Source organism: Arvicola amphibius, chromosome 1, assembly GCF_903992535.2.
Source record: "Arvicola amphibius chromosome 1, mArvAmp1.2, whole genome shotgun sequence".
NCBI lineage: Eukaryota > Metazoa > Chordata > Mammalia > Rodentia > Cricetidae > Arvicola > Arvicola amphibius.
The window spans coordinates 171643195-171668240 of NC_052047.1; the positions used below are offsets into that span (position 1 = coordinate 171643195).

The window sequence follows — 25046 nt, forward strand, 5'->3', positions numbered from 1 at the left end:
GAAACTGCAAACAGCTGGGCAAAGCGATGAAAACAAATCAAGATATGAACATGAAATAAAAAGTATGGATCCCTTGAAGAAAAGCCAAAATGGTATAACAAGACGAAACAGGAAGTTAAACAGAAAGGTCATGGAAAAGTCTCAACAATTGATTGCATCAAGTAGAAGAGATAATAATATCAGGTCTTCTAAAAAAGAATTTTTTTTTTTGGTTTTTCAAGGCAGGGTTTCACTATGTAGCTCTGGTTGTCCTGGAACTAGATCTGTAGACTAGGCTGGCCTTGAACTCACAGAGATCAGCCTGCCTCTGCCTCCCCAGTGCTGAGATTAAAGACGCGTGCCAGCACCACCCAGCAATATCAGGTCTTGAAGATAAGCTAGAGGAAATGGATCACTCAGTCAAAGAAACTGTTAAATATAAACTCTCTCTCTCTCTCTCTTCCTCCCTCCCTCCCTCCCTCCCTCCCTCTCTCTCTCTCTCTCTCTCTCTCTCTCTCTCTCTCTCTCTCTCTCTCTCTCTCACACACACACACACACAGTCACACACACAAACATACAAATTTAGGTGTAGATGAAGAAACCCAGGTCAAAGGCACAAAATAGATTTTCAATAAAATCATAGAGGAAAATCCCCGAATCTAAGGAAAGAGATGCCCATTAAAGGGCAGGAAGCACAAAGAGCCCCACATAGACAGAACCAGAAAGAAACTCTCCATGTCACATAATAACCAGCATACTAATTTTTTTGGCAAAGCATAACAGGATAAAGAAAGAGAACTGAAAATATCAGGCAGAAGAAAAAGTCATTTCTAAAGGCGAGCCCGACAGAAAAACACTCGCCTTTTCAGTGGAGACTTCCAAAGCAGAAGGGCCTGGACCAATGTTCTCCAAATGCTAGAAGACCACAGATACCAGCCCAAACTAGTCCTACCCTCCCAAGGGAATTATGGACTTTCAACTCCAATGATGGATGCCTTTACAGAGTGACATTGCCCTAGTTTCTTAGCAAAAGCCTTCAGTCAACATCGAAGTGTCCCAGAAAACTCCAGACAGGTTAAAAATGTCAATTTTCTTTTCATTATTGGGGCTTTGTTCTTTGCCTTAATCAACAACTTAGGACTACTTACTAACTAGACGTGTATGGTGTTGATAAGGATGACCCTAAGCCACAGGAATTCCTATCAGCCCCAGCACTGGGAAGTTTTCATTTAGAAAAGCCTTGTGTCTTCTATGTAGCGGAATAAGACTGCATGAGGACTCTTCACTTAAACACTAGGGGACACTTGCAGCTTGCTTCTGCAGCTGGTTCCTGCAGTGTGTGAATAGCTAAGATGCTCACAAGCAGTAGCGGCTGTGGCAATGCTGGTAGATTATAAACAGATGTGGCTCTAGTACACCTGTCCCAGAACCAAATGTAAGTTCACCCCATAGCAAAGCAGAGAAAGCACAGGCCACAGACTGACTGGAAATGCCTGGTAAACTCAAGGCAACAGAAAACTCTTGTTCAAACAGTTCAAAAGAAAAGTACTCAGGGACTTCGTGATTCATGCCCCCTGGGAAGAAAGGCATTAACTGCTCTAGTCACTTATGTCTTTGGGGCTAAAGGATCATAAAATCTATAATCCAAATAGTCACAATGTCCTGTCTGTTTTATCTCCATAATCACCAAGGAGGTAGAACTAAGCACCTTTCCTTTGCTCCTTACAAAGGGCCGGTATGTTCTGAGAAAGAGATTGACAATCAGATCTTACATTAGAAATCCCTTCCCAATAACTTCAACTCTGCTTCATCTTCGGCTGGCCTGAAATGCAGGGCTCGCCTCAGCGAAGTCAAGAATCCCATTTTGGCCTGAGCAGAGAAAGCCTAATGAAAAGCTTCAGCTACTCTAAGAGGGATATGGGGCTGTGTCCTATCTCCTACATCCCACCACCACGAACAACTAGAAATCTCTTTATGTTGCTCTATCTCTATATTTGACCTTTAATTAAAAAAAATAGGGTATGATTTATGGAGCAATTTTGCTTTCCTAATGCAGGAAAAAACAAAGTTAGAAATATACACGTTTTTCTTTGTGCCAAGGTACAACAAATAAACACTGGTTAGTGTTAATGGAGAGAAACTGAGTCAATAGACTGCTGCATAGAAACGAATAAATTTCCAGGTACACATAGAAAAGTTTGGAAAACACTCTCTGAATGTTCTGACCAGTAACTAAAAACTTCCACTCTGGGGAAATTTGATACATTTTCTGAATTATATATAAAAAATAACTTACTTGTGTTTTTGAATGTCTTTCACTCCGTTTTTCAAATTTCCTAACCTTTCTGATGGGTTGTCCCTAAAAATGAAATAATTGTCATGTGAAACACCAGATACTTTTGCATTATGATTCTTTTAAAACGATGCACTTCAAATACTTACCTGCATAGTTTTTTAATTAGGTTAGCAGCATTTTTTGCAATCTTCTTTGGAAATTCTATCATGTCAATCCCCCGCAGGATGATGTTATAGGTTTTCATCGGGTCTGGGCCTGAGAAAGGTGGACTGCCAGAAAGAAGACACAAAGAGACGGCGCTTTGACTCACGGAAGAGGAACTAGAAAGTTATTACAGCCACACGCATGATGTCAGCCTTTATGTGGAGGGGGATTGCATTAGTTATGACAGTGGAAAGAGATATGCATTGTGCTAGCCACAATGGGATGTGAGTTAGAAAATAACCAAGCACTGTGGAAGACTTCCTGGGCTGCTTTTTAGCGAAACCACGGCTGGATGCGGCTTGTGCAATGGTTCCTCTCACGCCCTTGTTAGTCATTGTGCTGTCTCCAGAACCACACATCGCCTCACGGGTGGCACTTGGGTGATTATCAAATATTTGACAAATTCTTTCTTCAGAAATTACTTTCTGGGTTTATACCTCTTTGGGGAATGAATCTTAAGAATTATTTTATTTTATTTATTATAATAGGAGCTCATATTCTTCACCTTTAGGCTACAGTAGTACTTCTCTTGTTTGTGGGTGTCTTTCTATTTACGTTGGTATATTATTAGCTAGGGATTACTTGCCATTCAAATGGATACACATGCGATTCTGTTTAATCTCTTACTGTCTGCACTTTATGTGGTAGTAGGATGGGATGTCCTTTTTTATTGATTTTTATTGAGCTCTACATTTTTCTCTGTTCCCTTCCCTTCCTCTCCCTCCCCTTCAACCCTCTCCCAAGGTCCCCATGCTCCCAATTTACTCAGGAGATCTTGGGATGTCCTTTTTATTCTTTTGAGTTAACTTGCCAGTTTTGATCTTGTTTCAAAAATAAGGACTCAAATATTTAGTCTTTTTGTGATTAATTTAGCACTTTTTTTGGGGGGGTTATTTCTTTGTGTTACAGTCCTAGCTGATCTGGACCTACCTCATGTATACCAGGTTGGCTTTGAACTCACAGAGATCTGCCTGCCTCTGCCTTCCGAGTGCTGGGATTAAAGGTATAAAATCCCAAGTGCTGTAATTAAAGGCATGTGCCACCATTGCCCACTTAAAAACTATTTTATATTTTAGTTTTTAAATTTAACACTTTCTAACTGGTGTTTTTCACATTCATGTTTATTTTAGACAACCAAGTAATTTATTAGAGATGCCTTTGTATATTTTAAAAATGGTGCATGCTTAATCTACACTAAGATATTCATAACCCTATGAAATGTTATTTAGTAGAAAATAGCTATATAATGCCCCAAATATTAATAAGCAGCTTTTGATGAACATGATTTCATAAAATTATTTGTCTGCATGGGCACAGACAGGATTATACTGTATATGCTTTTTAAAATGCAGATGTGTTCAACTTAATTTTGCTTCAAGCAGGAGTAACAATAAAAGAAGTCATAAGCTTTGAATAAGTATTTTTAAACAACAATATCAATTTCTAAAATATTGTTCTAAAATAAAGGAAAGATATCTGAACTTCGAGTTTTGTAATGTCATGCTTCAATTATTAAAAATATTTGACATCATTCATTTTGAATGATGAGAAATACATGTATCTATAGCTTTCCTTCCATGTTAACTTTTACTGACATTGGTATTAAAATGGTTAAAGAATATAGTATTTACGCTCTTTTCAATAACATTTAAAATATTTCATCTAAATTCTAATTAATCATATTAAACACAACACCACCCCATTTGCCAGTTTCTCTGTTGCTGAGACTCTCATCAGATTCACTCTTTTACTGACTTTACCAGTCAGTGTTTGTGAGAAAGGCCTCCGTGAACAATATCTATGTCATGTTTTAAGTTTAAGAATAGCTTATCATGTAAACTGCTCTGGCTAAATTCTTTTCTTCCATGGGACTACACGGTTATTGGCAAACCATTTTTCAACATTAAAGGTGATGAAGAGAAGCTGAGGCCTAACTGCATCCCTAATCCTCTCATGGCCAGCACCATGCATGCATCACGTATTTGTGCCTCTGATATCAATTCCTCAACACTGAGTTTAGAAAATTGGCTGCAGATACATCACGGTGTTGTTGCTCCCAACATTCTGCCAATGGTAACACCCAATAGTGAGATTTCTGAATCATCAGTTACTCTTATTTTTCAATTTTCTTTGAGGAAAGCCATGCTTAATAAGTTCCTTCTCTCCTCATCTACATTTTATTCTTCCTGCAAGGCCTAGGCAGTTTTAGCCTTATATTGTATAGACGCCTTCTGAACTTTACAGGTCATGCTGACCCCGTGTTACTCAATGTCGTTAGCACTTATCACGGTGGGACATTCATTTTTCTTATAGTAGTATTGCTTGGAGAACTCGTAGCATGTCTTATGTCCTTTGGTATTCCTAATGACTGTTGGTTATAATATTATGAAGAGCAAATAGCTGACATTCATTTAGATACAAAGCCTGCTACCCAGTCCTCTCATTTCTAAGGAAATCTGTCCATAGAATTATTTATATGATTATCATTTCTTGTACTGTATGGTCATCTAAATGACTAGTGTAACAAATCCCAAGAAAACTTGATCTCTCTCTATTACATACACACACACACACACATGCATGCACACACACACACACTCATACATATACACATGATGGCAGCAATGACAAGATTAAAGTTGGTATTGAATTGTTTGCACTCAAGTGATCTACTTTGCTGCTTTCTTTATGAATACATGACTATTTGCAATAATAATTGAATCTGAGTTCCATGGTATAGTGAGATACTTTTAAGATCATCTATCTACTCAGAGTGCCAAAGGCAGGAGTGCACAGCTGTCTGAGGCCTCTTGTTGTTCGCAGTTCCCTAGAAATGTCCATACCTGCCAGTCAGAAGCTCATACATTAGGATTCCTAGGGACCAATAGTCAGCTGAAATGTCATGACCTTTGTTCAGGATGATCTCTGGGGCTACGTATTCTGGAGTTCCACAAAAAGTCCATGTTTTCTTTCCAAATCCTATTTTCTTTGCAAAGCCAAAGTCAACCTTATGAAGAGAGAAAGCGAGACACTTAAGCTATTTATGATCAAGCTGTAGAAAAATATGTATTTAGCTGAGCACACTGATAATACCAAAAAGGAAAAGTCATTACAGTCCTGTTTTCTAAAAGGAGTCATGCGTGTTGCAAACACAGATGCCCTGTGCAAATTCTGTTCCAATGAGGAAAGTGAAAGCTGAACATAGATACAATTAGAACCATTAAAAGAAAAGGCTGTTTCCAGAAACACATTTTCATCTTTTCTATGCCCCCCCTCCCGAATATTGGCTGTGGAATAAAGAAAGAATTTCTCCTTTAAAGAGGTAGAGATCCAGGTGGGACATTATAAAAATTCTCCTAGAATATGCATGCTATCTTCTGATGTGTGAAGTTGACAGCTCCAGCATTGAATATATGAAGAGAAGGCTTACTGTTGAAGGAGCTGAGTGGCACAATTAAGAGAGCAATATTCTACTTCTGGTAAACAGGCAGATAAAACAAAATCTATCTTCTTTTCGTGGACCATTTTGGAGGAGCTACAAATACAGAAAACCTCCTTTTTGCAAAGTGATTTGGTTTAGATTCAAATAGTTACATGCTGTTGATACAGATGTATCTAAAACCCATCCTTGGGTAACAATTCCAAAAGTTTACAACTAGAAGCAGGTATCAACCGGTTCAAAGCCCACCGACGAGGAACAATTTCAAGTAAAAGAACTTCTCTTATACAGTAGCCTCTCTTGCCCAGTAGTTAGTGTTATCACTGTGAACACAAGTTAGATAATATTACCTCAGAACTCATTCCTCAAGACATTACTCTTAAATATCAAATACTAAAACATCCACGGTCTTGTGTAACACTAATTTTCACTGCATTTAAATGCAGAAAGCAGGCTAGAAATACAGAACAATATGTATAAGTGCTTTCAGGTCTATGAATACATGTTAACAATGGCATTTTCTAGCAGTTGTTAGGACACATGCTTTGTGGGGCTATTATTAATTCAAATGTAGCCAATTTAATCTCTCATAAAACTTTACATAATTTGAAATACATTGTAATAGAAAACTACAGTGCTCACACTGCTTTCAAGAAGTTATAACACTGAAGTGGAAAGTATTTTGTGTTAACAAATGAACAAGAATACGTTAGAACTTCAGGACACAACCACTGTGTAAAACACACTGACCAGCTTGGCGTAACCTCGATGATCTAGGATAAGGTTTTCTGGCTTGAGGTCCCTGTAAATGATTCCTTTGGAATGCAGATAGGCAAATGCTTCCACCACACACGCTGTGTAAAATCTGGTTGTCGAGTCTTCAAACGAACCCCTGAAAATGGAAAATGTGATAAACAGTGTATGAGAAATTAATTCTCTAGAAAAACTGATTCATGTGTATGTGAGTTCATTATATTTCTGCAGCAAAGTTGTCTCAGAGGCCGATGTCTAACTGGCTCCATATTACATGATTTTCATTCCATTAGGAGGATCATTTTATCTGCCCCTTTGGGTGGGACAGTTAAATCTAACTTCCTGGAAGGCTCAAGAAATGATCAGTAACATTAAGTTTCATGGACTTTGTGGCTTCCTCTAAACAACCCACTGCTATATAAAAAGTGCAGAGTCCCAGCCGTGGGAAGAAGAGTCCTATATTAGCACTTGTATACTATTGCTTTTCAAATGAGAGGTTATTTTGATTAATTAATTATTGTTTATTCTTTTTACTTGGGATCAAACCCAGTTAGTTCTCCATATATATGTATATGTGTATGTATATGTATATGTATATGTATATGTATGCATATGTATATATATGTGTGTATATATGTATGTATGTATATGTATATATATGCATGTATATACACTTGCCAAGTCCTATATCATCTAGCTGTATCTCTAGTCCAAAGAAGTCATATTAAACAGAGTCACCGTCAATAATAAGCCTATATGTATAATTACTATACAATTTAAGTATACGGATTTTTCATGGTTACTTTTAGCAAATTCATATATGACTCTTTCTAAAGAGTGGAGATAGGGTTCTTGTGCTTGTGAAAATGAAAGAGGCCAATGTTTACAGAGAGCCACACCATGGGGTTGCAACACTGCCAAGCTTCTCACCTGCTCTATGCTAGGTCTCTGAAGCTTCTGCCACCAAGACAAACAGTGTCTACTTTTACATTATTGCCTCCTTATCAACAGGAAGACTTGGAACTAAAACACAACTAGAAGAAAAAGTGCCTGGAAGGAACTGTTAAAGTCCAACATTTAACAAGAAAGTATTTTCTCTGTCTCTCTGCCTCCTGCCTTTCTCAGTTTCATCTGTATGTGTGCATGTGTCTATATATACACATGTTTTATTGATTAAAATAATAATAAAAGAGAGCTCTAAGGCCATTCCTTGTCTCTAGAGCAGAACTTTTATACTTGTTTATCCACTGCACTTAAATGTCTTCTTTTTTTCTTTCTCAAATACTGAGGTTCAATTGAATATATAGTGGCATTTCATTTATATTTTAATAAATAAAACATGTCTGGAGATCAGAGAGTAAAACAGTTCCACTGGTTAGCCTTATAGACCACATAGTGGTAACAATCCCAGTAGCCACACTAGTTGCCATAGAAACTGGGCGGTGTATGCCTTTAATCCCAGTGGTGCATCTCTTTAACCCCTGCCCTAGAGAGGATTATAAAACAGGAGGAGACAGCTCTCAGTCTCAGTCTCTTTTTGAGATTCCTGGAGGCAGGATCACCATTTCAGACTGAGGCAGAGGTAAGAGCCAGTGGCTCTTTGCTTTCCTGACCTTCAGGCTGAACCCCAATATCTTTCTCTGAGTTTTTATTAATAGTGCTTTGTGAATAACTTCAGAATTTATGACTGTTAGTTAGAACTTTACAAGCTCTGGAAGTGACTGTGATAAAACAGAAGCTACCACCACTTCAGGTGGTGCCCCACAAACAATGGTGCAGGATCTTGCTCGTAGGCAGGTCCCTGATGCCTGCTTGCATTTGGTGACTCCTGCTTCTTTTTAAAAACTTGAGTAAAGTCTAACATCCTGAGCATTGGAATGTGGTTACATATTTACAAAATTCATCTGCAAGTCCAAGCCTAAAGCAGATGTCTTGCAGGCCATTTTTATTTAGAAATATTATATTCAGCTGTGCAGACTTGGCTTACCTGCTGTATTCACTGACTGAGTAGTTACAAGCAGTGGATGTGAACACAGCTGAACCAGGTACAAGAGCATATCGCTGTAGTGCCAGTACTGGAGGCTGAGGCAAGAGGTCAGCCTGGATTGTAAAGAGCCCTTATCTCAAACACGAATCATACAAATAAAATTCAAGATTGAATGAATCGCTAGGTATGAAGACATTTACTACTCTAAATGTCAGAACTTTAGCTTGCATTACTAAGTTTCTATCATTGTCCCTATGAGAGCTGAGGGACGCAACTGAGATTTCTAAGGGTGGAGGAAGCTCTCTTGAAAGAACCACTTCCACAGCAGGGAGTGAATGATGTCCTTAGGCTATGCTTGCCCTCTGAGGGATAGAAAACCTCTGCAGATCTAAAAGTCTGCAGTTCTGGAGACTGGAAAGGGATTAGAGCATCCATTGTCTTGAGTTCCCTTTCTCCTTTGGTCTTAATAAAGTTTAAGCATGTTTGCTTATCAAGAATGTAAGATTCTTTGAAATTAGATGCTTTAATTTAAAAATAAGCATATATATCTCCCATGTTGTATATGACTTCAGTCTCCTGAACATGCAACATTCCAGAGTAACACTAATCAAAACAGCACGAGTGAAGTATTAGAGACTGAGCACTGCACGGCCTGTTTGAGTCCAGAGACTGAGTATTTCATTTCATCAGGAGTACCTAACCTGGATCTGAGCCAGTTTGAAATTTACAAGGTTCTAGAAGGTTGGTTTCTAGTTCTTTCAATAATCTACATTGAATATACGCCTTATAAAAGTATATTTGTAACTGATTTTTAAAGGATTAAAGAAAGCCTTGTCTCAAACTTTGAGAAATGAATTCATGGCAACAACGCATCAGTAGCGCATGGTTGCACCCCTAAACATTCGATCAAGGCCACTGAAAGCAGTCCCAGAGCATAGCATTAAAGTGACTCAAAATGAAACATTACAATTAGAATTGCTAATGGCAATGTAAATTTGATCTAAATAGAAGTGAAATCTTATTTTACCAACTGTTTAGAGAGTTGCTCAAAGAAATAAATCATTTATTCTGCTTAGCTCTTTGAAATGAACAAATTGTGCTTTGACAGCTACATCATTTCCACTCAGACTCCAAGAATAGGCTCCCAGAGCGCTTTGGGAGTCGCTGTTTCAGCTAAATGGCATGAAAGGACAATTTGATAGAATTAGAGGGTTATATATATTTATTGATGAACTCCAATTAAAGATAAATCACAGTATTTACTCGGCTTATCGTAAACTGAACGCTGAGATGTCAGAATGTAACAAAGATAAAGCATCTCTTATCGAATGAGGCCAGGCATCGTTAACACGTGACAGCCATCATTAGTGAGCACACATCTCAAACATGTTGCACATGCAGGCTTCTTATCCGTTGTAAATGGGGTGGTGAGGCTATTGGGCAGGCTGACTCATTTCTTCAGAAATACTCTCAATCGATACCATCTATTAAGTCATCAGAGAAGAGATGAAATAATCACCCTCTACAAAACAGCCAGGATCATAAACTCTATCCAGGAAGACAAATGATGAGAAATTGTAGTGGGATGTGATTTGAAACTCATGATTTCTGAGATACTTAAGTTATTCAGGAGGAAAGAAGAACAAATAAAAAACCTAACAATTGATATGCAGCTTTACTAGATTAAAATATACATTAAATACTCATATTGACACATGTCTTATTAACATGCTAATGTGCTATTGAATTCTATTTGATAACAAATATCAATGAATATTTATTACATTAGCTAATTACATTTTTAAAAGCTTCAGAATATATTAACTCTTTAGATGTTAGAGGGAAGCAAATAAAATAATAATTTCATTTACTTAAAATTAAAAAATAATTTGCAGTTGTCTTATCTCAAAGAATGAAATAGAATTTTTGGAAGAAAAATGTCTCATGAACTAGATGATAAGTTATAATAGCTACTAAAGAGTAAATGGAAAATGTGCGGGATAATTAATACGTCAGGGTCTAGCTTAGGACTGCTTAACAGTCCTCACATCTTGCCTACGTGTAGCATCAACTTAATTTTCAGTTCTCTCTCTGTGTGTATGTGTGTATGTCTGTGTGTATGCCTGATATACAGAATATCTGAAATGTGACCCATGTGAAAGGGTCATTTGACCCCCCCAAAGAGGTTGTGACCCACAGGTTGAGACTGTTGGCCTAGAGTGACCTTGAACTTTGGAATTTTCCGGCTCCCCTCCCCTGCAAGTTTCTGAGAGGCTGGTATTACAGGAATAAGCTAGCAAACCTGGCTCCCAGCATTTTACTGAAAAGGTAAAAATAAATCTGTGTAGAATAAAAGAACAAGATTATATGTGTACAACACAGAAGAAGAGGGTGGGTGGGGAAATGATACCAAGTCTATATGTCTATAATAGTTTTCCATGCAATAGTTCCATGGAGCTTCAGAATTTTGGAATCGTTGGGAGAAATAATAAGCAGTCATTGTTTCTCCACAATAAGCGTTGTCATGCCTTATCACTTTCCCTGGGGGTACATAGCAACTGCGTACCCATAACTCAAGGATGGTATGGGGAGGGGAGAGGGAGGATCATAACACAGCCCCTAGAGATAGAGAAATGAGCCTTCATTGTTCTTGTCTCTTCATCTACTCCTCCCAAGGGAATCTACTTCACAACCCCTCTTTGTTATCCTGCTCAGCCAGTGTAGCTCACATGTGACCAACCAAACTTTGATCTCAAGAGGCATGACAAAAAGTTCAAGGTGATATTTCCCTACAAATGTAAACTGAATGTTGATGAATGGGGGTGTCTCATGCTTGCAGGCCGAGTTCTAGTGCTGTTATTATAATTATTGTTTCAATAAAAGAACTTAATACAAGTTTTACAGGGCTCTGAGGGCATAGCTGGTCCTACCTCAGTACGGCTTATTACACTTCCCTGTTTAATTCTACTCATGAGCATCCTGTTTTAATGAGAACAGAAAATAGAGGAAAGGTTTCACACAAACTAACAGACTGAAAAATAAGGTAGTAGAACCAGATGAAGAATGTCAGATGCTAACTCCCAGACAAGACATTAACTTTTTGGAATAGCAAGTTCTGAGGAGTGGGACCATATCTTTCTATGAAAGTATATCCAGGGCACTATCACACACACACACACACACACACACACACACATACACACACACACACACACACACACACGACTGCTACAAAATCATGACTCAATTATTAACTTACAACAATACAGTAACATGCTGTGTTATGGTAGCTTAGTATAGATGTCGACCTCATCCTGTGTCAACAACATGCAGTTCTTTGTATGCTTCTTTTAAAACTATAATTACTAAATAAAAACCACTAGCATATTAGGTTATATTAGAGCAGAGAGTGATCTATTTAACACATTTATTTGCATAAGGCTACTGAGACCAAAGGCCTGAATATATATTCTATATGAAGACACAAAGGCACTAAAGGGGTAGATTTAGGAAGGAAAATATAATTACTAAGGCTACCTAAAAAGTAATGGATACTTAAAATGCATATGAATCTTAGGAATATTAAAATTATCTCTTGCTAAATTCATCAGGGGTGGTGGTGGTGGTGGTGTACTCATGCATTGAAGAAGAACCTGAAGGCAAGGTCAGAACATAAAAGAAAAAGAAGTTTTCCAAAAGTGCGAAGACAACAATGCATCTTACCACGCCTGCACTCTGGAGGCAGAGGCATGGGGATCAAGAGTTGCAAGGCATACATAGAACCTCTTGCAAACAGCCAACACTGGGGATGTAGCTCAGTGGGACAGTATTTCTTTAGCAGGTACAAGACTCTAAGTTTGATCTCTAACACAGGAGAAGCACAGAATTCTGTTTGAACCATCAGTAGGTCATTTATAGGAAGTGACCAAAAATATTTGTCGGAAAACAAAGTTGTCTTTAAAATAACAACAGAAAACATAGATGATATGAAAAATGAAGAAAACAATTTTTCATACTTCAGAGAAACAAATGTGTACTCTCTAGACTTTACCTCCCGAGGAAGGGCAGAAGGGCAAATCAAATTGTTTACATGAAAAAGTGCAAGTAAGTGGATTAGTTTTCCCTCTAAATTCAGCCCCCTCTCTAAGACAGGGTAGTGAACTTACACTGGTTTTCAAAACAGAGGGTTTTCAAAGCAACTTTCGAAAAGTTTGTCAGTACCATTAAAGATAGGGTCACTATCTGAAAATCAAGTGGTGCAATTAAAGAGACAGGCAAGCCAGACTGCAATTCTGATGTGGCTCTCCGGCTCCCCAAGTTAGCACAGTGTGGAATTCAAGGTGCAAAGTCAGCTCTTTCAACAATCACATCTCAATAAGGCCTGGGTGGACCTTTCCTAATGATCCTTTTTAAGGTGGGTTCAACCTGTACCAATAGTTACAAGGTGAGTTTTACATATTTATAGTAAATTCTGCTTGCTATTAGCTGTGCCTCATGTTTACAAACTGTGAATATAATTTTATATGTGATAACAATGGGTTCTTCTTGTAGACCCTTACTGATCACTTAGTTTTTCAAAACATGACAGAAAAGATTTAAATCTCTTACCTATCCCTGAGAATAGTCCAGAGTTCTCCACCTAGGCAAGCTTCCATCAACATATACAAGTATTTGCTGTCTTTGAATGTCCTATACAGCCTGTGAACAGTAAACAAGAAAACAAAAGTACGAACATTATTATCTTTTAAACATTTACTTTTTAAAGTTTGGTGATATATAATTATGGGCTACAACAAGGTGTTTTAATACATATATGTACTGCTTAATGGTTCAGCCAGGGTACTAAGCACATGTATTATGTATTTGTAGTAAAATTATAGTGAGGTGGGAGGAATGAGTTCTGGTTCTATCTACAGGGTTAACAATATTGAATTAAATATGTCAAAACAGATAGAAGACAATTTGCAATGTCCTCCTCATGAAAGCCAGTACTCAGGTTTGTGTTTTGATTTTATTTTTGGAGTTTTGCTTGCTAGTCTTGGCGTTTTGTGATGAGCATAAGGGGGGCACTCAGGTCTACACGAAGGCAGTGTCCGCTTGGATAAAACTTACAAACCACGGGACTAGAAGCTTCTGGTTTGGACTTATTTTACTAGGTATGCACACATGAGAGTTTCTTGAGGTTCTATCAATTCCTATTTGGCTGGTATTTCAAGCATGGCCTTGAGCTAGACTTAGTGGTCCCAAACACAAAGGCACGTAGATATAAACTATATTATATTTTATAAATATGGATTGTAAATAGTCACTTAAATTTGTATCTTAACTTTCTGTGAGTATTACTGGCAAATTGACTATAAAAGTTTCTCCTGCATGTAAGAACTTCATTATTATCTTATTAGGCCTATGAAAATACTGAGGTGGGCGGACTAGCTATTTCATAAAAATATTTCATAATAGCTATTTCATAAAAGACACCTCCTGGGGCTAGGGAAGTCGCTCAGTTGGAAAGTAACTGCCAGGTAAACAGGAGGCTCTGTGTTTGGATCCCCAGTACCCACATGAAAGCTGGGCATGGCTGCACCCAACTAGAAGCCAAGGGTTTGAGGGTTGGAGACAGGCAGAGCCCTGGAGTCACTGGACAGCCAGCCCAGCCAAGTCAATGATTTCAGGTTCAGTAAGAGACCATGCTTCAAAAACTGAGGTGCAGTGAGGATAAAGAAATCACAGGCATCAATCTCTGGCTTCCACACATATGTGCATTCACCTGCACACACACCTGCGTGCACATGTGTACATGTGAACGTAAACATATATACTGCACACAGAGAGAAAGAAATAAATTCTTCAGAAAATTAACACTAAATAGACTGATTTTGGTGTTTGTTTCTTGTGTTCAATGCAGATGCTAGTCGAGCTACGATAAAATGAAATGTTAAAAGTTGATATCTCTTTTGGGAAAAATATCCTTTTTTTGAGAATATGAGAATGATTCTCTTTAAAAAAACAAATGTAGATCAAACCTTTTATATTTGGAAAATCAGGTACAATTTTCTAGAGTTTCCTTTGTGAGCATGAAATAAATGCACTAAGGCTAAGCTCAGCGGAAGCGAAGGCTGCAGTTGATTTGTGATGTGGAGCTCGCCTCCCTTTTTAGGGTGTGCTTTTACCTCACAATGAAGTCGGAATGAGCCCCCTGCATGATCTGCTTCTCCGAGCGGATGTGTTCCTGCTGTCTCGTGTCCACAATGTGGCGTTTCTTGAGAATCTTCATCGCAAATGTTTTGGATTCTTCACTTTTCAATTGGACCTTAAAGACAAACAGAAAGGACACATGAGTGAGAACCTGCAGGCTAAATATTGCCGGACTGCACCATTGGACTGAAATTAATGGATGCATAGAGGATATAAATGATTCCAAACTGCCACTCAAGTCATACAGGAGACATCCTAGCTAGAGGGACTGAGTTAACAATCACAAGGTATAGCCAACCTATCCTACTGTGCTGGGTCATATGAGCATCAACTAACTACATCCCAAATTAATTTTGTGCCCATATGAATTGGAAAAAATATACCTCATGTTTCATTTTATTTCATATAATGAGTCTTGTATAATATGTAGTCTTTCTCATCAAAAACATTTAATTTCCTCTTGAATTCTATTTCATGTGCTGGTGGTAAAGTATGATCACATGATCAACTGGGACTTGATATTCTTCTAAGTCCTTATCCACAGGCATTTCTAGAGTTAAGCTTTAGTGATTGATCCTGGTACTTGCTGGGACTGGAGATGTATATGTCATAACTTTTATTTATTATCCATTTTACTTTCCAATCTTTTCATGCCTCCAGTTAAAAAATATATATGTAACACAATTTTTTCCAGATTTTTGAAAACCACTTTCTTTCTCCACCATGCTCAATGGCATTAATCTCCTTTGATCTTAAATCTTACTCCTTAGTTTTATCTACTGTAGACCGATAGAGTAAACTTGCATCTCAGGCAGCCCACATGGCCGCCTGTGCCTATGGAGGAGGCTGAGATCCTCCAACATCTTATCTCAGATGGGTTGCAGGTGTGTGTTGATGCTTACAAGTGATTCAACCAAGAGACCTGTAAGTCAAGGAAGGACCGTGTTGGAGCTGATCGGTTAAGGTGGTCAAGGGAGCTATCACTGAGAGATCTCCAGTGCTGGAACTTCACAGCAATGCAACATTATTCAGACCCAAAGAAAGCTTTGGAGAAATAACATGGCATGCCTTGGCTCAAGCACTGCTTGCCCCTTCTTGAGTTTTGAATTCTTTGTTGCTTTATCTGCAGAGATAGTGAGGTTTTGTTGTTGCTGTTTGTTTGTGTTTGTTTGTTTTTTGTTTTGTTTTTCAAACAGGGTTTCTCTGTAGTTTTGGGAGCCTGTCTTGGAACTAGCTCTTGTAGACCAGGTTGGCCTCGAACTCACAGAGATTTGCCTGCCTCTGCCTCCTGAGTGCTGGGATTAAAGGCATTCACTACCACCACCGGGCTATGTTGTTGTTTGTTGTTTTTGTTTCTTGAGACAGGGTTTCTCTGTGTAGTCCTGACTGTTCTGGAACTCGATCTGTAGATTAGGATGTCTTAGAACTCACAGAGATCTGCCTGCCTCGGACTCCTGAGTACTGGAATTAAAAATGTGCACCAGCACCATGAGGGTGTGTGTGTGTGTGTTTGTATGTGTGCTAGTAAGTTCTTAGGTGTCTTGTCTGCACACAGTGTTGGGACTGAATTCAGACTAAGAAGACTTACTATGTCAGGAGAAGTGAGAGAACACATCAGACAGTGGAGTTTGTTTTTAGTGTTAATCCATGTGACAAGTTAAAGAGAAAAAGAGAATAATGTGAAAATGTTTATAGCAGCCAAAGACCCTCTCTCTGGTTTGTCTGCCTGTGAAACTTCTTAAAACTGTAGAATAGGGGCTGGAGAGATGGCTCAGAGGTTAAAAGCATTGCCTGCTCTTCCAAAGGTCCTGAGTTCAATTCCCAGCGACCACATGGTGGCTGACAACCATCTGTAATGAGGTCTGGTGCCCTCTTCTGGCCTGCAGACATACACACAGACAGAATATTGTATACATAATAAATAAATAAATATTTTTTTAAAAACTGTAGATTAGTATGGTACAAATGAATTTAGTTGTAGTTCATAATGAAATACAAATGTAGAAACTCACTTCTAATAGGAATGTGGACAGACTAAGAAGACAAAATGACAAAGAGCTGTTGTGAGAAGAATAAAATTCTAAAGGGAACGGACATTCCAAAGAGAAAGAAAATGTAGCCTTATTCAGATAACAAAGAGAATCTTATGCACCTTAGATGTCTAATTTAGACATTGTTCTCTTCGTTGATAGCATTGGCTTCTCACTTCTGCACAGGGTAGGAAAGAGACCAGCATTTAGAATCACAGGTCTCTGTTCTAATTCTGCCCCATCTTAGTCTCTTTGGCTGGTTGCTTAACTGCTGCAAGCCCTAACTCTTGCCAAGACAATAGTAGCGACTGCTGTGGAATCATTGTGATCCTAAAGGAGGATGTATCAATGACTTGACATATTTGATGGCCTTTCCATTAGTCTTTGTGCCTCGTGTGATAGTCTATACCAGGTAGGGACAATAAAACATTGCTTTTAAGTCCGACTTCTCACAGAAGCAAACTTGGCACAAGTGGATTCAATATAACTAATTAGGTAAACTGGTAAAAATCAAAGGCAAGCTATACACACGTGTTGTCTTAAGTTCACTGAACTACCAACTGGCAGAACTGGGTTCATATTCAGGACATTTGGAGCCAAGCTACTGAAAGTACACACAGATTTTCTTCAGCTGGATATAAAACAAAATGAAGGTATAATGGTAGATGGTTACAAATATGAGTTTAGTGGGATAGGCTAACTATAGATTCTGTGTAAAAAAAAAATCAAACCGCCGGGTGGTAGTGGCGCACGCCTTTAATCCCAGCACTCGGGAGGCAGAGGCAGGCGGATCTCTGAGTTCGAGGCCAGCCTGGTCTACAAGAGCTAGTTCCAGGACAGGCTCTAGAAACTACAGGGAAACCCTGTCTCGAAAAACCAAAAAAAAAAAAAAATCAAACCATGTATTTATTGACTTGTATTTTCATGATTCTAAATGGGTGATGAGACCCTCGAAAGGGACTAATGAAAGCCTTGTTGCTTGGAGTGGCGAAATGGCTCATCAAGGTGCTGGCTGCCACACCTGACAACTTGAATTCATCCTTGGAAACTACATGGCAAAAGTAGAGAACTGACTCCCGCAAGTGCTCTCTGATTTCTGCACATGAGCAATGGCATGTAGACCCTTCCACATACACACATGTACATGTACAAAATAAAAATAAAGAAATGTACAGATGAGAAAAGAAACCTAGGCTATTCCCCTAGTCATTTAGTATGTTACTTGGGGTTGTGGACATCTGATTGCTGGAGTCATATAAGAAGCCAAAGTGGGTAGCAAGTAGTCAGTGGAAAAGGAGAGGGGGCCAGCTTCGTGAGAGGTAAAATGAGTTCCAGCATCTTTTCTTTAAAGACATTTTATTCCTAGTTATGTGTATGTGTTTAGGTCTATGCATGTGACTGCGGGTGCCCATGGAAGTCATGCAGAGGATAAAGGTATCTGATACTTTGGAGCTGAAACTACAGGTGGTTGTAAGCCAAACCCCAGCTAACATGGGTGGTGGGAATCAAACTCAGGCCTCTGCAAGAGCAGTATGTGCTACTCAACTGTTGAGCTCTCTGTTCAGCCCTGAATTCCAGTTTCTTAATCTTGGAAGCCAGAGTGCCCAGCTACTTCCAGAGTGAGCTAACTCAACCCAGAGAGTTAAGGTTAGTTCCCTGAACAACACCCAACTAATGTGTTCATCAAAATTCTTCTGACAAACCCGTAATGTTCCAAAGACCATTCACAGATCTTTAAGTCACTATTGTTCCTATCAGAAATACCAGAAACAGTCTAAATGTTTGTCAATAGGAACTTACATAGACATTGTGCAATGTCTATGTCATATAGTTCTAAAATTGATGCTAGAATAATAATTAAAATATATGAATTAATAGTATTAGTTGTAGGGCAGTATATATCTTATGATTCCATGGCATATCTCCACATGAGCATATGCCTAATACCAGTATCAAAAACAGATTTATAAAAGGACAACCTGAAGGTCATCAATATGTTCATAATAATTTTTCCTGTATGTATAATTTTAGTTAATACTTCCTTAAAACTTTTGAGTTGTTTAATATTTACAGAATTCATGTATTTTACTTTTATAAGGAGTAGAAATTAAACCTTAGTTGTGGAAATTATTTACAGACTTTCTAAGAGCTGGGAATATACCCCTGTGGTAGTGCGCTTGCCTAGGAGATGTGAGTCCCCAGGTTCAACTCCCAGTAAATTGAAGATCCTTTTAAATTATAATAGCTACTTGATATTAGAATTCCACAAATACAATGAGAAGTAATATACTGTACAACGATGTAAAATATAAATCTATGCAAGTTTTGGACAATTGCATAGTATTAATTTCTTTAAGGATTTGTTATAACTTATTTTTTCAGTCTGAACTTTCAAAATAAGGTTTAACAATTTGTATTTCATAAGCCTAAGGCAATATGTTTAATATGAGTTATATTTAATGCACAAAAGTTTTAAATCAAAGATAAAACTTTGCCTTCTTTATTTTCTCTGTGCCTCATTAGTTTTATTGAGTACACCTGTGAAAATTTGAGATGAGGATGATGATGGTAATGACTTTTTTTTAGTAGCCCATTCACTAGAAGAAAGAATTAGTGTTAAGTTCTGAAAGAAGTGAGCAAAGAGGAGAAATGAATGCATATTTCTATTTGTCCCTCCTTTTGCCTAAGCCTCCTCTTTGTCCCTTGGCCAAGCTTGTTCTCAGGTTTGTCTTCCCTGGTAGACCATCTTAACCTAGATGCAATGCATCTAGGGTTATCTGTAGTAAGAGGGAGCAGCAGGCTGCGTCCCGCCCGGCTCCGGGCTGCCCAGCTAGCTTAACCCTGAAATAACCACATGGAAATTGTATTCATTTAAACACTGCCTGGCCCATTAGCTCTAGCCTCTTATTGGCTAACTCTTACATCTTGATTAAACCAATTTCTAATAATCTGTATGTCACCACGAGGTTGTGGCTTACCAGGATAGATTCAGCATGTCTGACCTGGCAGCTTCATGGTGGTCAGCTCTCTGCCTACCTTCTTCCTCCCAGAATTCTGTTCTGTCTACCCCACCCACCTAAGGGCTGCCCTATCAAAAGGCCAAGGCAGCTTCTTTATTCAACCAATGAAATGAACACAAATGCAGAAGGACCTCCTACACCAGTTATCCACTGACTGAGGGTAGCTAGTCTGATATTTAACTACCTTTGTTTGAATCACAACTGTGTTTTGAACTCTGATCTTGTAGAAGTTCTACAAATTCTTTCTGTTCATGTTTTCATCTCTATAATAGGAGGAATTCACAAAGGGTAACCTTGAAAATTGATATACTGCATGGGATTGAGTTACTACTTGGTGAATATTCTTTTGTATACCTTAGTTTAATGGAGTATTTGGTCAAAGCACTCAGCATATGTTCTCGTACAGACTGAGTGCCACACTGAAGCAGGAAAGAAAGGCAAGGGAAACCATGAGCTCACATAAAAGGAGAATAGTGCCTTACCCCAGAATCTGACCACAGCTTCTCTTCCACTGAGAAGCAACAATTCCCATACAATGAACAGTTTTCTGGGAAAGTTATAAACATAGAGGTGATATTCCTTTCACACATATAATTTATGTTGAAACGGCAATGTGCCCGGCTTAAATTCTGAATTGATATGACCCTGAGAAAGACTTTATTCCTTTCCTTGGACATTTTCTGGGAGTCTCAAGCAAGCTATATTTTTGTTTACAGTAAAAACATCTGAATTTCCCCTGAAACCCTTGTGATCCAAGATTTGCTCTAATCCTATCCAGTGCATGGGAACTACTCTGAGATCTCACTTAGGTGTCCAAGCAACTCTTTGAAGATGATAGCTCCAAAACCCACCAATATCCTATGTGTGACTATTATAAAGATAGTAGGGAAGAGTCTTCCCTTGATAAGGCCATACTCACACTTGGGTATGAACTTTCTCTCAAGAAGCCCATGTTCACACTCGGGTATGAACCTTCCCTCAAGAAGCCCATGGTCACACTCTGGTACACCTTGTTCTTTCCCCGAGCATCATTTTTTCACTTAACCTTCACATTTAACATCTGGACTGAAATATCTTTGCTAAATCCCTACTGTGCTTCATAACTTGATAGTCCTTGAATTCTTTTCTGTGCCAAGGTCAATATTTTCATCTTACTTCACTGGGTCAGAACCCCCGGAGTAAAGGGAACACCACAGTCTTTGAGGTGGCAGCAGAGAGCTGTGTCTCTGGGTTTGTGACCCTGACAAGACCACAAGCTGAATGCCACTTGTGACTGTTTCTCTTCTTGCCTCAGCCCACCTCAGTGCTAAGTAAAGAAGGAAACATCATCAAGTTAAAAGATTGAGAAGGAACTTCAAGATCACTGATGCTTAAGCCATAAGGATTTAAGAAACTTAGAGACCTAAGTTCCCAGGAAGTTTAAGTGCAGAAGAAAGTACAAGTAGCCACTCCACATCATATGAAAAATGACAAAGAACTGGGGTAGTAAAGTTATTCAGACAGAGGAAAAGGATTGCTGTCTGAAGTAATAGCAACATGGCCTCAGGAAGCACGAGCAGGTCATTGGACAGGGTAAGCACACAGTATGCCTGTGGTATCAACTACACATAAAAAGGACTTAGTTTAAACTACATTTGGTTGTAACTTAGGAACTTCCAGAGAACAAAGAACTTTATGAAAACGTTCTGAAGAACAGTAAATCGGGACCATTTAGGCAGAGACATATTAGTTACAATGCCTGCGACATAGGAATGGCAAATAGTTTTTCTCTAAGAAAATAGCACAAAATTTTAAACAAGCGACATGTAGTTCGTGGTAGAACATTGTGTTTTTTTGTTGCTACATTTTGTTTGTTAAACTGGCTTTCTTTCACATTATACCTTCCTTATTCATAAACCTTAGGAGAGCTGCTTTGTCCTATCCTTTCTTTATCTTACTTTCTAACAGACCTTTCCAGGTAGAGTTTGGGGTCCTCCCTGCTTCTGTTTTAAGTTGTCTGATTGCATTTCTTTACTTCTTTCTGTTCTCCATTAGCCTGAGCTACCTTCAGGTCTCTTATCTTTATTATTTGCCCTTCTATTTACTGCCCTCCCTTCTGTATTTTCTCCATCACACTAATACTAATACCTGGCTTTACTCGAATTATTTTATCCCTGTTCTACCATTAGTAACACATATTATACCACCCGTGCTCCATTACCTCCCTTAAAACTACCGGATTTGAAGGTGTCGTTTTAAAAATAGTTTATTGTATTTTCATAGCAGGCCTATCCATAGATCATGGCAGCATCTGCAAATAGCATTTTATTCTTGGGCTGGTACTGAGGACCAAGCCGACCTGAGTACTCTGAGTTCTAGTCACAGTCTTGCAGACAAATGAAAACCCAATACTATTATAGCCACGTCGCACTACAACACTGAATAATACTCCCATGGAAACGACACAAGTGATTTAAAAAATTCACACAATGACATAAATCCTGGTGGTCAGGTCCTAATGCAGAAATACAAGAAATATGAAAAATCAATACATCATTGATTCCTCCAAAATTGTTGACTCCACAGAAATCATATTTATTAGGAGAAAATTAGAAGAAATCAAAGGAATTCAAAGAAATGCTCATAAGAATGTTCAATAAAATAAATGGGCCTCAAATTCCTAAATGGATCTAAATAGAACACAAATAGTTTAATGAGAAAAAGAAGTCATTATAGAGTATGGGACTGGAATTCAGTATAAAGAAACACTTTAAAAATTCTAATTGAATACTGAAAATGGAAAGTTTAATAAGTCAAATAACTCTGTGGAATGTCTCATTAATAGAATGGATAGAATGGGAGAAAGTATACAAGTTTGAGTAGAATGACGACAAATTATAGCATCCAGAAAATGGCAGGCGTACATTAATAAGAATGTACAAATGGGACAAAAGATATCTATATGACATTATTCATTTATATTTATAAATCATTATCATAGAAGAAGTACAAGTGAAAGGATTCGAAAACACATTTAATAACATCACAGCAGGAAATTCTCTAAGCCCAGTGAAAAAGATGTGGGAGGGATTTGTAATATCAAATAGACAAGACCCAGAAAAAAATCTTCTCATGTCAGATTACAGACCTCTGATAAAGATGAACTTTTTTTCATGATAAAAATCTTGAATTAAATATCGAATAGAAAGAACATATCTCAACACAATAAAGGCTGTGCTTAAAACACCTATAATAGCATTTCATTGAAATCAGAAACAAGACAAGAATGTTTACTTTCTCTTACTCAGTTCAGTTATTGAAAACTTGGATAGAGCAATAAGGAAGGAAAAATAAATGTGATATGCATAGGTAAAGAAGCCAAGTGGTCCTTATTACAGATAACACAATCCTGTATAAAACACCCCAATGGCTTTACTAGAACTTCTTTAACTGATGAACACTTGCTGCACAGAGACAGACTACAGAATTAGTGCACAAATCAGCAGCCTTACTATGTATCAATAAACATGTTGAGAAAGACATCAGACAAATAATCTCCTTCATAGGGCTTCAAAAAGATAAGCAAGAGAGAAAACTTAGCCAAGGAAGAATTAAATGGATATTGGGTCATCCGCCCAGCCCCAATAGATAGGTCTGCATGACAGTTCCTGAATCTGTGGCTTGAGAAACATTGCTGAGAGAGAGCATAAAGACCGTAAAAGCCAAAATACCAGGAAGTCAACTGTATTTTCTAGAAATAGCTGAATAAATGGGATTGGCGCAATGGCACTATTGTTGGGCATGTTACTGGGAAAGGGAGAAAATTAATTTCATGGGGTTCTACTCCTAGACAAAGAACTACAAACTACAGGCAACTCCAAATGCTCAGCTCTGAAGTCATATACAGACAAGCAACACATATGGATTCAGAACATTGTATTTATATATCTGTGAATACATACGCACACACATAAATATGTATGTACATGGTACAAGAGTAAAAGAAAAAGAGGCTATCAATCTTAGAATGAGCAGAAATGAGAGGGGTTGGAGAGAAGGTACTTGGGAGGTACTGGAGGAAGGAGAGGGAAGAGGGAAAATGATGTAATTCTTTTTTAATTAAAAAGAAAAAAATTAAAACTGAAAAAATAGAGGACAACACTAGATGGGAATATCTCTTGTGTTTGTTCATTAACACAGTTAATATAATAAAAATGGTCAAATTTCTAACAGTGATCTACAGATTCAATGAAATTGTAATCAATACTCCAATGACATTCTTTACAGAACTAGAAAAACACAACCCTAGAATTCATCTGGAAACACAGAAGATCATGGATAGCCAAAATAATCCCAGGCAAAACTAACTCTGGAGGTATCATCATACCTGACTTGCAGCATACTATAGGGCAATCGTAACAAAACCAGCATGGTATTGACATTAAAAACAGATAAAAGATCAACAGAAAAGAACAGAGTCCCCAGAAGTAAAACAGTACAGTAACTCCAGCCAGAAATATACTTCGGAGAAGAGGCAGCCACTTCAACAAATGGTCCTGGGAACACTAGATAGCCATCTGCTGGGAAATGAAGCCAGATCACTTATTCTTACCAAACACTAACATCAATTAAAAATGGATCAATGACTTTAATGTAAGCCCCCAGACTCTAATACTGTTAAAAGAAAACACTCTACTATATAGGTATAGGTGAGAACTTTTCAAAACAAAAAATTCCAGTGAGAATGTAGAGAAAAGTACCTAAAATACTGATGGTGGGAATGCAACCACAATGGAAATCATAAGGGAGGTTCCACAGAAAACTAAACCCCAGTAATTTCATATCACACAGATATACTGTTTCTGTTCATATATCCTAAGATCTCTAAGTTAAGAGAGCACAGAGAAGCCTATCTATCTATTACTGTGGCACCATTTGGAGTGACCAAATTATGGACTCAGCCTTCAGGGTCTGTCAACAGGTGAATGAATAAAGTAAATACATGCATATTCCAATGGAGCTTGCTGAGCCATAAAGAAGAATGAAATTAGGTATCTTCTGTAAAAATGAGTGTAAGTAAAAATACTGTTAAGTGAAATAAAAAATTAAAAAATAATAATACATGTTTTTGCTATTGTGGGCCTTAAAATTCTTCAAACATACA

General features: G+C 38.1%; 1 protein-coding gene across 3 annotated transcripts in view; it reads right to left on the reverse strand.

Moving 5' to 3' along the window:
* The window catches only part of Prkg1 (protein kinase cGMP-dependent 1), a 1221673-nt gene that overhangs the window by 8829 nt on the left and 1187798 nt on the right, over nucleotides 1-25046 (reverse strand). For all 3 annotated transcript variants that reach the window (XM_038325478.1, XM_038325472.1, XM_038325483.1), the window contains 6 exons: nucleotides 14829-14968; nucleotides 13267-13356; nucleotides 6669-6810; nucleotides 5323-5486; nucleotides 2422-2544; nucleotides 2276-2338 (listed from right to left, as the gene is read on the reverse strand). In XM_038325478.1, the coding sequence (XP_038181406.1) occupies nucleotides 2276-2338; nucleotides 2422-2544; nucleotides 5323-5486; nucleotides 6669-6810; nucleotides 13267-13356; nucleotides 14829-14968 (722 nt within the window). The remainder of the gene's footprint in view (nucleotides 1-2275; nucleotides 2339-2421; nucleotides 2545-5322; nucleotides 5487-6668; nucleotides 6811-13266; nucleotides 13357-14828; nucleotides 14969-25046) is intronic.